The sequence below is a fragment of the Dendrobates tinctorius genome, unplaced genomic scaffold (assembly GCF_039654945.1).
Source record: "Dendrobates tinctorius isolate UK_male_01 unplaced genomic scaffold, ASM3965494v1 ptg000102l, whole genome shotgun sequence".
Taxonomy (NCBI): domain Eukaryota; kingdom Metazoa; phylum Chordata; class Amphibia; order Anura; family Dendrobatidae; genus Dendrobates; species Dendrobates tinctorius.
Window position 1 is genome coordinate 15,171,981 of NW_027361770.1, and position 16,543 is coordinate 15,188,523.

Genomic DNA, 16,543 nt, shown 5'->3' on the forward strand with positions numbered 1-16,543 from the left:
TTCAGGTAAGTTTTGGCAAACTCCAGCCTGGCTTTTTTATGTCTCGGGGTAAGAAGTGGGGTCTTCCTGGGTCTCCTACCATACAGTCCCTTTTCATTCAGATGCCGACGGATAGTACGGGTTGACACTGTTGTACCCTCGGACTGCAGGGCAGATTGAACTTGTTTGGATGTTAGTTGAGGTTCTTTATCCAACATCCGCACAATCTTGCGTTCAAATCTCTTGTCAATTTTTCTTTTCCGTCCACATCTAGGGAGGTTAGCCACAGTGCCATGGGCTTTAAACTTCTTGATGACACTGCGCACGGTAGACACAGGAACATTCTGGTCTTTGGAGATGAACTTGTAGCCTTGAGATTGCTCATGCTTCCTCACAATTTGGTTTCTCAAGTCCTCAGACAGTTCTTTAGTCTTCTTTCTTTCTTCCATGCTCAATGTGGTACACACAAGGACACAGGACAGAGGTTGAGTCAACTTTAATCCATGTCAACTGGCTGCAAGTGTGATTTAGTTATTGTCAACACCTGTTAGGTGCCACAGGTAAGTTACAGGTGCTGTTAATTACACAAATTAGAGAAGCATCACATGATTTTTAGAACAGTGCCAATACTTTTGTCCACCCTCTTTTTTATGTTTGGTGTGGAATTATATCCAATTTGGCTTTAGGACAATTCTTTTTGTGTTTTTTCATTTATGACAAATTAAATGAAGATAATAATAACAAAGAATTTGTTTTTGCAATCATTTTCAGGAAGAAACTGAGTATTATCTGACAGAATTGCAGGGGTGTCAATACTTTTGGCCACAACTGTATAACGTAATTCATGGTGTCCATTTATTCATGCTTTATCCATCCATTTCTGCACATTGGAAGCTAATGATAAAATATGCGTTGGTTTGTGCTGTGGGCCAGTATCTTAATCTGCATTATAATTAATTGAGCACACGTACTATTGGTTATTATGCACCCTTGGTAATTATGAGATTTATGTCTTCAGGGCATGAAAAATAATTTAAACTTGTGCATGTTTTTAGGTTGAGCAACAACATAATTATGCTATTGAACGCCCAATGACTGGAACACTAACAATCATATTAATAAATTATAGCTTTGATTTGTTTTTTTGCATTGCAAGTGTGAAATATGTATTTTTTCTATTTATTTGTTTACTTAATTTCAGTTAACATAAAGTGTTAAATGTGCTTCCTGCTTTGGTTGTCATTTTGATATTATTTTTGTATAACCCCTTCATGACCAGAACTTTTTTCGTTTTTGTGTTTTCGTTTTTCACTCTCCTTCTTGCCAGAGCCAGAACTTTTTTATTTTTCCATCAATATGGCCATGGACTTATTTTTTGCTGGACGAGTTGTACTTTTGAATGACTCCATTGGTTTTACCATGTCAAGTACTAGAAAACAGGAAAAAATTCCAAGTGCAGTGAAATTGTAAAAAAAAGTGCAATCCCACTCTTGTTTCTTGTTTGGCTTTTTTGCTAGGTTCATTAAATGCTAAAGGTGACCTACCATAATGATTCTCCAGGTCATTACGAGTTCATAGACGCCAAACATGTTTAGGTTCTTTTTTATATAAGTGGTGAAAAAAAATTCCATGTTTGCAAAAAAAAAAAATTGCTCCATTTTCCAAGACCCGTAGCGTCTCCATTTTTCGTGATCTCGGTTTGGGTGAAGGCTTATTTTTTTGGAGCCGAGCTTACATTTTTAATGATACTACTTTTGTGCAGATACTTTCTTTTGATCGCCCGTTATTGCATTTTAATGCAATGTCGTCGCGACCAAAAAAATGTAATTCTGGCATTTTGATTCTTTTCCCGCTATGCCGTTTAGTGATCAGGTTAGTCTTTTTTTTATTGATTAGGCGATTCTGAATGCAGCGATACCAAATATGTATTTGTGTGATTTTTTTTGTTGTTTTATTTTGAATAGGATAAAAGGGGGGTGATTTGAACTTTTAGGCTGTGTGCACACGCTGCGGATTCCGCTGCGTTTCCGCAGCGGTTTTGGCCGCTGCGGACACGCAGCAGTTTTAGCTGCGGTGTACAGTACCATTCATTTGAATGGGAAAAAAAAAAACGCTGTGCCGACGCTGCGGAAAAACCGCGCGGATTTGCTGCAGTTTTGAATCCGCAGAAAGAATTGCATGTCAATTCTTTCTGCGGAAACCGTTGCGGGTTCCTATCTCCACCATTGTGGAGATAGTGAATCCGCAGGACCAAACCGCAGGCAAAACCGCAGATAATCCGCAGGTCTTTGGACCTGCGGATTATCTGCGGTTTTTGCAAAATCCGTGCGGATTAATCCGCAGCGGAATCCGCAGCGTGTGCACGTACCCTTATATTTTTTTATTTTTTTATATTTTTAAAACTATTTTTTTTACTTTTGGCATGCTTCAATAGTCTCCATGGGAGGCTAGAAGCAGCCATGTCTTGATCAGCTCTGCTACATAGAGGCGATGCTCAGATCGCCTCTATGTAGCAGATTTACTGCATTGCTATGCAGTGCATGTTATCAGGCCAAAATCACCAGGGTATGTAAACTTTTAATCAGGGTCATTTGGATTGGGTTGTCATTCTGATATAAAAAGAGAAAACACAGTAGTTTGACAATAAATGCCTTCACCCAACCACTAACCATGAGTGGAGAAAAAGTTTTGGTGTTATCATTCATATTCTCTGAAAAAAAGGCAAAGAAAGCAAAAATTCTGCTGGGGTATGTAAACTTTTGAGCACAACTATATTTAGATCTGGTGGATTAAAGGTTAAAGATGATCAAATCAATTAGATGTGTATCTATTTTGATTAGAATTTTAAGAGTATTCAAGTCCAGGTGAATTCAAATGATTGTCAATTCTATTTGCAAAAATTAGCTCTTTGCCTTTTTTACATATTTCAAAAGACTACATCAGTCTAAGAAAGCTGATAATACCTCAGACGCGAACATGTGGCTTTCCCCATAATACTTTGCAGATATTACATCACATGGTATAGCCCAGCAAATCGGAAGGGACTATTATAACCTGTATAAAAGCTTTACCTAAGTAATCTCCCGATACCATCCTTCACGTGATCTCCGGTCCTCCCAAGACCTTCTTCTCTCCTCCACACTTATTCGCTCCTCGCCCAACCGCCTCCAAGACTTCTCCCGAATAGCCCCCATCCTCTGGAATTCTTTGCCCCAACATGTCCGACTATCAACCACATTTGGATCCTTCAGACGGAACCTGAAAACCCACCTCTTCAAGAAAGCGTACAGCCTGCAATGACCCCGCTACCTCCTCACCACTACCGGAGATATCACCTCAACCAACACCGGAACTGCTGCAATCCCCCAACCTACTGTCTCCTTCCCCACCATCCTGAAGCATGTAAGCCCGAAAGGGCAGGGTCCTCTCCCCTCTGTATCAGTCTGTCATTGTAAGTTTATTTACTGTAAGTGATATCTGTAATTTGTATGTAACCCCTTCTTATGTACCACATCATGGAATCAATGGTGCTATATAAATAAATAATAATAATGATAACAACCTGGAAATGCAATAGCCATTTTGAGGTGCTTTGGGTATTGGATATTTTGTCAAAGCTCACAGTAAGCAATAAAGACAAGAAAGCTATAAAACATTGTTGAAGTATTCCAGAAAGTAATATATTGTATAACTGCAGCAGTGATTAAGATGAGAGTAGTAGTTTGCAAATGATGGTCACGGACCGAGGGTGTGACCTTTGGCTGCACACGGCTATCACAGTCACAGGGGGGCTTATCTTAGATATCCCACCGCTGGCACCATGTGATAAAAAACAGCAAGCTAGTCTCACAATTTACGCAGGGGGGTTTATTTTAGTTATCCTACCACTGCCACAATATGTTGCAAGCTGTCAGGATTTATGGATATCCCACTTTCCAGTTCCACTTTGGAACTTGCAGCTCTCCGGTGCCCCCCTTACCCTCAGGTCAGTCAGGGAACTACACCTAGGATAAGTTGTTCGCCGGATGGGCTACTTGTTGTACACTGGCTATTAGGCCGCTGCAGTGAGGGAATTATAAATGCTTTGGCCACAGCCACACAATCAGCTTATAAAACCCGCTCAGTCACTGCCAGCACAACCCACCTAGCCAGAACACACTTTGCTGCCACCAGCTTCAGATTTCTCTTATTAATATGTAAAATTAATAGAGGGGTATGAAGCAAATACAAATCAGTAACGTAATTAGCTTATAGGCACGTGAATTCGTCACAGAGCCAAGAGACTGAACTAATAAATTTTATAGCTTATTCCCAAAAGATGGGCAGTGTTTACAGAAGATGAAAAGGTTTTACGATATGAGACAATAACAGTATGTACAATGCAACTACAAAAAAACAGAGAAACTTACATATTGCTTAGATCATTTCAGGCAGAACCATGCGAGGAGAAGCCAGACATCATAATTCGTGGATGAGGTCTTGTGGCAACAGCTCCCAAACAGCAACTAACTGAGGGGGCTCAGTTGTAGACTTATAAGTCTGGGCTTGTTACATCACCAAAGGAGCTGGCTGGTGACAGTCCTCCCCTTTGCTTCCACAGTTACAATCTGGCTAAAAAACATATCATAACCATAACTTGCAGAGGGTACCTCGTATAGAAACGCACATAGCATCTTCTTTCCCAGCTTGTCGCTGGCATTCATCCAAAACCAAACTCGAACTAGTTATTCCACACAATTCAGGAGAAATCTATTTCTCTGGTTCTGTTGGTTCTAGAATTTAGCAAGAACCACTGTAGTGAAGCCTGTTCGGAGCACGTCACAGTGTGTCATTTTCATATTTCTGTCGTAATCTGGCAGCTTTTTATGACCAAATGATTAGATTCTCATTATTGTCTATGAGAGTCGCTGCACATGTTGGAGACAAAAAGACCCCCTGCTGGGAGGCGGGAAGCCAGGGACTAGTAATTTAGGTTGCACTGGTTGTGTGTGTGAGTTGTGGGGGAGGAACAAAGGAGTGAGTGGCTGCTGTCTCAGGTTACAGGCTGCCAGTCAGCCAAAATATGCAGGCAAAGGGAAAAGAACAGAGGGGTCAAGCCCACACACTGACATAACAAAGCCCAGTATGCGAATAGAGAATTCTGTAATGTGATAATCAGGGGAATCCTACGTCATTTTTTTACATTATCGTTACAGATGCATGTGTATACTATACATTGGAGAAAATAATTATTTGATACACTGTCAATTTGCAAGTTTTCCCACCTTCAAGGTAGGGAGAGGTCTGTAATTTTTATCATAGGTACACTTCAACTGTGAGAAACAGAATCTAAAATAAGTCCAGAAAATCACATTGTATAATTTTTACATGATTAGTTTGTATTTTATTGCATGAAATAAGAACAAAAAAACCCAGAACTTAATATTTGGTACAGAAACCGTTGTTTGCAATTATAGAGGTCAGATGTTTACTGTAGTTCTTGACCAAGTTTGCACACACTGCAGCAGGGATTTTAGCCCACTCCTCCATACAGATCATCTCCAGGTCTTTCAGGTTTCAGGGCTGTCACTGGAGAACATTGAGTTTTAGCTCCCTCCAAAGATTTTCTATTGGGTTCAGGTCTGGAGGCTGGCTAGGCCACTCCAGGACCTTAAAATGCTTCTTATGGACCCAATCCTTAGTTGCCCTGTGTATGTGTTTTGGGTCAATATCAAGCTGGAAGACCTTGACCTAACTGCCCAGGGACCCATCCGATTCATGATATTATCTTGACGATGGTGGATGGGCTCACATTTTTTGGACAGATTTTGTACTAAGCATCTCATGTGTTTTTTCCTAAATTTCAAAAGCCATTATGCTATTCACGCTTCATGTATTTCACATTGACATGCCTTAATTCAATTGAGCACAACCATTTCCATATATATATATATATATATTACAGACCAAAAGTTTGGACACACCTCATTCAAAGAGTTTTCTTTATTTTCATGGCTATGAAAATTGTAGATTCAAAATTGTAGATTCAAGTTTCTTTGTAGCACTTGATGGTTTTTGCCACTGCACTTGGCTCACATGAGGACCGCCCCAGGAAAGGAAGACCAAGAGTCACCTCTGCTGCGGAGGATAAGTTCATCCGAGTCACCAGCCTCAGAAATCGCAGGTTAACAGCAGCTCGTATTAAAGACCAGGTCAATGCCACACAGAATTCTAACAGCAGACACATCTCTACAACAACTGTTAAGAGGAGACTTTGTGCAGCAGGCCTTCATGGTAAAATAGCTGCTAGGAAACCACTGCTAAGGACAGGCAACAAGCAGAAGAGACTTGTTTGGGCTAAAGAACACAAGGAATGGACATTAGACCAGTGGAAATCTGTGCTTTGGTCTGATGAGTCCAAATTTGAGATCTTTGGTTCCAACCACCGTGTCTTTGTGCGACGCAGAAAAGGTGAACGGATGGACTCTACATGCCTGGTTCCCAACGTGAAGCATGGAGGAGGAGGTGTGATGGTGTGGGGGTGCTTTGCTGGTGACACTGTTGGGGATTTATTAAAAACTAGCTGAAGAGCCTGGCGCTGCCTGGGCATAGTAACTAACTGTGGTTTGTTATAACAAATTATAATTATCCTCCATCCCATAGTCCTGTGCCCATATACCCATCACACATCCTCCATCCCATAGGCCCATGCCCATATACCCATCATACATATCCTCCATCCCATAGTCAAGTGCCCATATACCCATCACACATCCTCCATCCCATAGTCCCATGCCCATATACCCATCACACATCCTCCATCCCATAGTCCCATGCCCATATACCCATCATACATATTTGCCATCCCATAGTCGAGAGCCCATATACCCATCATACATATCCACCATCCCATAGTCCCGGCCCATATACCCGTCATACATATCCTCTATCCCATAGTCCAGTGCCCATATACCCATCACACATCCTCCATCCCATAGTCCCGTGCCCATATACCCGTCATACATATCGTCCATCCCATAGTCCCGTGCCCATATACCCATCATACATATCTTCCATCCCATAGTCCAGTGCCCATATACCCATCACACATCCTCCATCCCTTAGTCCCGTGCCCATATACCCATCATACATATCGTCCATCCCATAGTCCAGTGCCCATATACCCATCACACATCCTCCATTCCATAGTCAACCATTATGACATCATAATGAGCGGCGGAGCTTGCAAACTATGATGACATCAGCGTCGCCATGGCAACCATTGTGACATCATAATGAGGGGCGGGGCTTGACACGCACACACTTTTTCCCCAGTATGTAGATAGGGGCAAAATTGTTTGGTGAATTGGAATGCGCAGGGTTAAAATTTTGCCTCACAACATAGCTTAGGATGCTCTCGGGGTCCAGACGTGCGACTGTGCCAAATTTTGTGGCTGTAGCTGCGACAGTGCAGATGCCTATCCCGGACATACACACATACACACATACATACACACATACATACATACACACTTTGAGCTTTATATATTAGATTGAAGGCATAATGAACCAGCATGGCTACCACAGCATCTTGCAGCGGCATGCTATTCAATCTGGTTTGCGTTTAGTTGGACCATCATTTATTTTTCAACACGACAATGACCCCAAACACACCTCCACGCTGTGTAAGGGCTATTTGACCAAGAAGTAGAGTGATGGGGTGCTACGCCAGATGACCTGGCCTCCACAGTCACCAGACCTGAACCCAATCAAGATGGTTTGGGGTGAGCTGGACCGCAGAGTGAAGGCAAAAGGGCCAACAAGTGCTAAGCATCTCTGGGAACTCCTTCAAGACTGTTGAAAGACCATTTCCAGAGACTACCTCTTGAAGCTCATCAACAGAATGCCAAGAGTGTGCAAAGCAGTAATCAAAGCAAAAGGTGGCTACTTTGAAGAACCTAGAATAAAAGACATATTTTCAGTTGTTTCACTTTTTTGTTAATTATATAACTCCACATGTGTTAATTCATAGTTTTGATGCCTTCAGAGTGAATCTACAATTTTCATAGCCATGAAAATAAAGAAAACTCTTTGAATTAGTAGGTGTGTCTAAACATTTGGTCTGTAATATGTACAGTTGTGGCCAAAAGCATTGACACCCCTGCAATTCTGTAAGATAATACTCAGTTTCTTCCTGAAAATGATTGCAAACACAAATTCTTTGGTATTATTATCTTCATTTAATTTGTCTTAAATGAAAAAACACAAAAAGAATTGTCCTAAAGCCAAATTGGATATAATTCCACACCAAACATAAAAAAGAGGGTGAACAAAAGTATTGGCAGTGTTCGAAAAATCATGTGATGCTTCTCTAATTTGTGTAATTAACAGCACCTGTAACTTACCTGTGGCACTTAACAGGTGTTGGCAATAACTAAATCACACTTGCAGCCGGTTGACATGGATTAAAGTTGACTCAACCTCTGTCCTGTGTCCTTGTGTGTACCACATTGAGCATGGAGAAAAGAAAGAAGACCAAAGAACTGTCTGAGAACTTGAGAAACCAAATTGTGAGGAAGCATGAGTAATCTCAAGGCTACAAGTCCATCTCCAAAGACCTGAATGTTCCTATGTCTACCGTGCACAGTGTCATCAAGAAGTTTAAAGCCCATGGCACTGTGGCAAACCTCCCTAGATGTGGACGGAAAAGAAAAATTGACAAGAGATTTCAACGCAAGATTGTGCGGATGTTGGATAAAGAACCTCGACTAACATCCAAACAAGTTCAAGCTGCCCTGCAGTCCGAGGGTACAACAGTGTCAACCCGTACTATCCGTCGGCATCTGAATGAAAAGGGACTGTATGGTAGGAGACCCAGGAAGACCCCACTTCTTACCCCGAGACATAAAAAAGCCAGGCTGGAGTTTGCCAAAACATACCTGAAAAAGCCTAAAACGTTTTGGAAGAATGTTCTCTGGTCAGATGAGACAAAAGTAGAGCTTTTTGGGTAAAGGCATCAACATAGAGTTTACAGGAGAAAAAAAGAGGCATTCAAAGAAAAAAACACGGTCCCTACAGTCAAACATGGCGGAGGTTCCCTGATGCTTTGGGGTTGCTTTGCTGCCTCTGGCACTGGACTGCTTGACCGTGTGCATGGCATTTTGAAGTCAGAAGACTACCAACAAATTTTGCAGCATAATGTAGGGCCCATTTTTGGAGTTTTGTGTGAAATGATCAATGTTTTGCTTTTTGCTTCATTCTCTTTTGTGTTTTTTCATTTAAGACAAATTAAATGAAGATAATACTACCAAAGAATTTGTTGTGTTTGCAATCATTTTCAGGAAGAAACTGAGTATTATCTGACAGAATTGCAGGGGTGTCAATACTTTTGGCCACAACTGTGTATATATATATATGGAAATGGTTGTGCTCAATTGAATTAAGGCATGTCAATGTGAAATACATGAAGCGTGAATAGAATAATGGCTTTTGAAATTTAGGAAAAAACACATGAGATGTTTAGCACAAAATCTGTCCAAAAAATGTGAGCCCATCCACCATCGCCAAGGTAATCTCATGAATCGGATGGGTCCCTGGACAGTTAGGTCAATCTACAATTTTCATAGTCATGAAAATAAAGAAAACTCTTTGAATGAGAAGGTGTGTCCAAACTTTTGATCTGTACTGTATGTATATATATATATATATATACATACAGTATATATAATATATAAAGCTCAAAGTGTGTATGTATGTATCTATGTTTGTGTTTATGTATGTGTGTATGTCCGGGATAGGCATCCGCACCGTCGCAGCTACAGCCACAAAATTTGGCGCAGTCACACGTCTGGACCCCGAGAGCGTCCTAAGCTATGTTGTGAGGCGAAATTTTAACCCCCGCGTAACCCAATTCACCAAACAATTTTGCCCCTATCTACATACTGGGGAAAAAGTGTGTGCGCGTCAAGCCCCGCCCCTCATTATGATGTCATAATGCCCCTATTTGCATAATGGGGAAACAGTGTGTGCGTATCAAGCCCCGCCCCTCATTATGATGTCACAATGGTTGGCATGGCAACGCTGATGTCATCATAGGTTGCAAGCCCTGCCGCCGCTCATTATCATGTCATAATGGTTGACTATGGGATGGAGGATGTGTGATGGGTATATGGGCACTGGACTATGGGATGGAGGATATGCATGATGGCTATATGGGCACGGGACTATGGGATGGCGGATGTGTGATGGGTATATGGGCACAGGACTATGGGATGGAGCATATGTATGATGGGTATATGGGCACGGGACTATGGGATGGCGGATATGTATGATGGGTATATGGGCACGGGACTATGGGATGGAGGATATGTATGACGGGTATATGGGCACGGGTCTATGGGATGGCAGATATGTATGATGGGTATATGGGCACGGGACTATGGGATGGAGGATATGTATGATGGGTATATAGGCACGGGACTATGGGATGGAGGATATGTATGATGGGTATATGGGCATGGGACTATGAGATGTAGGATGTATGATGGGTATATGGATATTCGACTATGGGATGGAGGATATGCATGACGGGTATATGGGCACGGGACTATGGGATGGCGGATATGTATGATGGGTATATGGGCACGGGACTATGGGATGGAGGATATGTATGATGGGTATATAGGCACGGGACTATGGGATCGAGGATATGTATGATGGGTATATGGGCATGGGACTATGAGATGAAGGATGTATGATGGGTATATGGACATTCGACTATGTGATGGATGATATGCATGACGGGTATATGGGCACGGGACTATGGGATGGCGGATATGTATGATGAGTATATGGGCACGGGACTATGGGATGGAGGATATGTATGATGGGTATATGGGCACGGGACTATGGGATGGAGGATATGTATGATGGGTATTTGGGCATGGGACTACGAGATGAAGGATGTGTGATGGGTATATGGGCACTCGACTATGGGATCGTGGATATGTATGATGGGTATATGGGCATGGGACTATGGGATGGAGGATGTGTGATGGGTATATGGTCACTCGACTATGGGATGGAGGATATGTATGATGGGTATATGGGCACGGGACTATGGGATGGAGGATAATTATAATTTGCTATAACTAACCACAGTTAGTTACTCTGCCCGGGCAGCACCGGGCTCTTCAGCTAATATATATATATATATATACTGTATATATATATATACTGTATATATATATACACATATCTACAGTATATACTAAACAACTTTTATATATAAATATACAGTTCATACATATAACTACATCAAGAAACTCTGATCAAAAGCACTGATGAAACTCAGACCATTTTTTGCATACAAGAAAAATCACTGATGTCTGAATGAGCCCTTAGGCTACTTTCACACATCAGGTTTTCGGCGTCAGGCGCGATCCGGCGTCGTGCCGGAATGCCGGATCCGGCAAATGTTTTGTAAAACCTGATGTGCCGGATCCGGTTTTCTGCCGGATCAGTCTTGTTCTTGACAGACAAAACCGGATCCGTCTCATCCGGTTCATCCGTTTTTCTATCCGTTTTTCGACGGATTACGCCGGATCTGGTTTTTAAAATTGACCCTTGTGGCCTTCCGAACGGGATTGGCTACTGGAAAACTATATATAGCATGTTCCTACAGCCCTTCTTTGACAGGTTGTAGAGGAGAAAGTGCAGGTTGGAGAGAAGAGCAAGTTACTGGCGAAGATGGATGTTGTCATTGGAAATATTACCACTAGAAGTTCTGTGACGGTTTCAGTAATGAGGGACAATTTTGCACTATACTTTATGTCACCTCAAGGCAGAGTACACTGGCAGGATGACAGAGTGTGAAAGATTTGTGCCCTAACCAAACTTGTGTACCTTCTGGACCAACAGTATATACCTTTGCCAACCAAAGTTGGCTATCTTGTCATGGTCTTACTATTTTTAGCTTTAGGCCACAGGTGTGTTCCTTGGTTGTGTTTTATGCAAAGTATTTCGCCTTTTAACAAAAGTTGTGTTCATTGTTAGGAAATCACCAACAATAAACACAACTTTTCAGGTGAAATACTTTGCTTCAAACACAACCAGGAACACAACTGTGGCAAAAAGCTAAAATTTACCCACAGTTATATACCTGGTTTTGAATACCTTTTTACCTTTTAAATACCCTGTATTTAACCTTTTTTTTAAACATATTTCGCCGCAGAAAGAAATGACAGACAACCAGTGTAAACAATAATTTAACTTTTATTTAAAATATTGTTTTTTGTGTAAACTGTTTTTAAAGTTAAAAAAACTTTTTTAATAAAGGTTTGAAACCAACCAAATGGGCATTTTTATTACAAAAAAAACATTATAACTCGGTGTAGTGTGGGGTGGAAATACTGCTGGAGGGGCTGCGGGACACTTCGACAATGGGAGTGTGGAGAGAGGACTGGGATCGTGGTGGGGAAGGTATAGTTAGAGGTGATGGTGTGGAAAAAGCTACAGAATGGGTGGACATGTGGGAGGCAGAAGAGGTGGTGGGCGGTGGAGTGGAGGGTTGGGCAGGGACTGTAGGAGCAGATGATGTTGATGGAAAGTTGTATGGGGAAGGAGTTTGGTACGGGGAAGGAGTTTGGTACGGGGAAGGAGTTTGGTACGGGGCAGGTTGCTGGAAGTGGGGAGATGTCTGGTACTGGGGAGGTTGCTGGTACTGGGAAGGTTGCTGGTACTGGTGAGGTTGCTGGTATGTAATAGGAGGGGGAGGATGGAAAGTGGCTGGAGGGGGTGCAGATGTAATAGGAGGGGGAGGATGGAAAGTGGCTGGAGGGGGTGCAGATGTAATAGGAGGGGAGGATGGAAAGTGGCTGGAGGGGGTGCAGATGTAATAGGAGGGGGAGGATGGAAAGTGGCTGGAGGGGGTGCAGGTGGAGGAACTACAGTGGTGGGAGGTGGAGGTTGGGATGTAACCTGCTGTAGAGCACCGTGGCACGAATGCATTACATGCATCTGCTGGGTAGGAGATAGTGTTGCCATGCGCTCCACAACAGACCTGAAAAAGGTGTGGTTTGGCGAAGATCTTGCTTCTGAATGCATGGTTTGCAGAAGTGTCTTCACCTCCAGAATGCTGGAGTTGATCTGCTGAAAGCCTGCGGAGATTTGCTCTGACAGGACTTTTAGACAGTTCTGGAAAGATGCATTCAGATGCAAGAACTCTGGCGCATAACTCTTTTCCTGACCCCTCTGCCGCTGCCGCCCAGTACCCGCAGGTGTACTAGAGGTGGCAGGGGCAGAAGGGTGGGGTAAAGGGAAAGCGATCTCCTCACCAGCAGCTTCATGTAATGTAGGCGGCCACGATGCTCCTGTGCTGGTGGATGGGACAGATGGGTCGAATGTGTGGGAAGGCTGGGAAGGTGCAGATGTACCGGGGCGGTCGAAGTGTCCCTCGGTGCCGGTCTCCTCAGGGATCGCCTCAGAAGGGTCCAATCGTGCAGGCTCCCGAGTGCTGCTCACCGTGCTGTGGAATAAAGAGAAAAAAAAACAATTAAAATACTGACATGGTATGGCCCTGGCTGAAAAAAAAAAGTTACATCTAACATTTTTTTTCACATGTGGTGTGTAATATTTACCTTCTAGTGACCATTGTTTCCCGGAGGAACGACAGGGCTTGTGCGTACTTGTACTTGCTCCTGCGTCCTCCAGATTCACTCGGGGCCCGCATCTCTTTATTGAACTCCTTCTTGAAACGATCCCTCACAGACCGCCACCGATTCACAATTCTGTTCCCTGAAACGAGAAAAGAGTGGTTAGTATACAACATCAGTGATTCACAAACTCCAGTCCTCATGGTCCCCAGGGGTCATGTTTTCAGGATTTCCATAGTAAATAGAAATTCTGAACACATGATCCGTGGGGACCACGAGGATTGGAGTTCGGGAAACACTGGTTTACATCAAGCAACCGGTACTGTATATACTTACGCTCTTTAATCTGGGCCCGAACATCGAGGTCCTCCCAGCGGCCCACAAGGAGCGAACAGATTTCCTCCCAGAGTCGTCGGGTAACGATAAGGTCAGCGTGGCGGCGGTCAGCCATATTCCAGAGCGGCTCCCTTTCTCTGACGAGATCGATGAGGTGGTCCACATCGAGTCCTCCATCCTCACCGTCAGAGTCGGCAGCACGCTGTGAAGGCTGTTAAAGAAAAAGACAAAAATAACATAATTAGCCTCCACAAAAGAAATGAAATAAAAAGTGCACAAAAACAAAGCAAAAATATTTATACTTACACGCTGGTGACCGCCGCGTTGCTGTCGCCGACGACCCTGGGAGGCACTGCGAGGACCTCTTGGCCGAGCACCAGATTGGGAAGACTAGAGAAGAAAACAAAAAATGTTATGTCTTTGGATGTAGGCATTTGTTTGCTGTGTGTGGTCTGCAGAACATTGCTTTCTATGTGTTGTGTGTAGTGTGATGTTGTGTTTGATGCAAAAAACTTACCAATTGTGAGCCCACTCCAAGTGTCTGTCCACCCCTTCCTTCTTCTTCTGGGAGCTCCTCTTCATCTTGTGAATCCTGTTTTGAAATAAAAGGCAATGAATAGACATATATTACAGAGATGATGGATTTTGGAAATAAAAACTTACCGTCAAACGCTGACGATGCGAGGGAGGGCTCCCAGAAGATGATGTGCTGTCTTCCTGGTGGCCACACTCCATGCCTGTGGGTGGTGTTCCAGCTGCTGCCATTGCTGCTGCTGCTGCTGCATCTATTGGGCGGCTGTTGAATAAAGAGAAACAAAGGGCCAATGAATATCTTGATATTCAATAGCCCTAGTTTGGAGGAATGGGGGATTTGATAATTACCGTCTCTCATCTGCTGCTGGCCTCCCCTCCTCAGCATGTTCCATTTGCTGCTCCATTTGGGGTGGTGGTGGTGCTGATGGTGCTGCAGTGGTCTCCTGCCTTCTCCTGCTGCGCTTGGTTGCTTTCTTGGGTGGCATGTTGGGTGTGGCTGTGGGTCCCACTGTCTTGCTTTTATATATGTCTTGTGGACAGAGCTACTGAGCATGCTCAGACCAAAAAAAACGGATCCGGCCACCGGATCCGGCTTTCGCCGGATCAGGCGCATTGCGGCGCTCATAGGCTTTCATTGTGTGAAAAAGCCGGTCGCGCCGGATCCGGCGTGTCCGGCTTTTTCACCGGAGACAAAAAACGTTACAGTAGCCGTTTTTTCCAGACGCCGGATCGCGACACATTGCCGGATCCGGCGAAAACCGGATGAAACGCATGGCCATCCGGCGCGATCCGGCGCAAATGCAAGTCAATGGGGGGGAAACCGGATCCGGCATTGCATTTCGCCGGATCCGGTTTCTGTCAAAAGCGCTGGATCGCGCCTGACGGCGAAAACCTGATGTGTGAAAGAGGCCTAATTAGACTGTATTTTTGATGTTTCAGACTTTCAGCAGCATTGTTCACCTAATAAGCAAATTAGGCTACTAGTGTTTTTTTACTTTGTTTTAGAGAGCCGCTTTTACAAGCATTTTGCCTACAGTAAAATATACACACACACACACACGCACACACAAGATTATTTCACTATACATAGAGATTTGGAATCTTGTAATTTTTAGCAGGTTTTTTTTTTTCTTTTGCCAACTTCCCACCAACACCCACAAGAATATTGTATAACATAGTGGTAAGGAGACGGACAAAAGCTTTTGAGAATCAGATGTATTACCAAGGCAACTGTATTTTATGTGGCTGTTTTATTTTGTAGGTGGATTTATTAGATACTCCATTGCAACAATACTCTGCAGAACCTTCCCCAAAGAGACATTCACCAGCAATTCACATGGTGACTCCAAGGCAACTGATGAACCAAGTACAAACAATGCAGACAACACAATCTTTACGCACATCAAAAGCGGACAGGTACATTTACTAAAGGTGTCTACCAATATTTTATGATGCTTTTATGCATAGAAATGTCGTGCTGTGACTTCTTTATGGCCACACAACAAAGTTAGATAACTACTTTATCTTACAAAGCATTATTACCATGCAAATGTAACTGGATCAGAATTAAATCAACAGTAAATATAGTTTTTGGTTACGTAATTCTTTAATGACAAATAAAAGCTTATTTATCTAATTGTCACACTGCAAATAAAACTAGGCTGCAGCATAATTATTAAACAATGTCATTTGGAAAAAGCGGAAGCTTACTACTTGTTCATATAGCAGCTGTAATAATAATATGTAGCAGTTTATGTAATTTTAAAGAGAATGATGTGCATTAGAAGCAACAGCATTTTCCATTAAAGTCATATAAATATATTTGTAATGAATTAAAGAGCTTTACATAATTTCCTGACTTAAACTTAACTATACAAAATTAAGTAAGCACAATGCATATATGTAAAATGTTTAGTGTTGAGCATTCCGATACCGCAAGTATCGGGTATCGGCCGATATTCGCTGTATCGGAATTCCGATACTTAGTTCCGATACTTTTTTCATATCGAATACCGGAATCGGAAGTTCCCATAATGCTAGGAGCCCGCTCGATTTGATTCAGC

At 42.8% G+C, this 16,543-nt stretch overlaps 1 protein-coding gene across 2 annotated transcripts in view; it reads left to right on the forward strand.

Annotated features, from left to right (window-relative positions):
• The window catches only part of LOC141099734 (band 4.1-like protein 4B), a 129,048-nt gene that overhangs the window by 83,100 nt on the left and 29,405 nt on the right, over window positions 1-16,543 (forward strand). For both annotated transcript variants that reach the window (XM_073587755.1, XM_073587754.1), the window contains one exon: window positions 15,742-15,896. In XM_073587755.1, coding sequence (XP_073443856.1) covers window positions 15,742-15,896 — 155 coding nt within the window. The remainder of the gene's footprint in view (window positions 1-15,741; window positions 15,897-16,543) is intronic.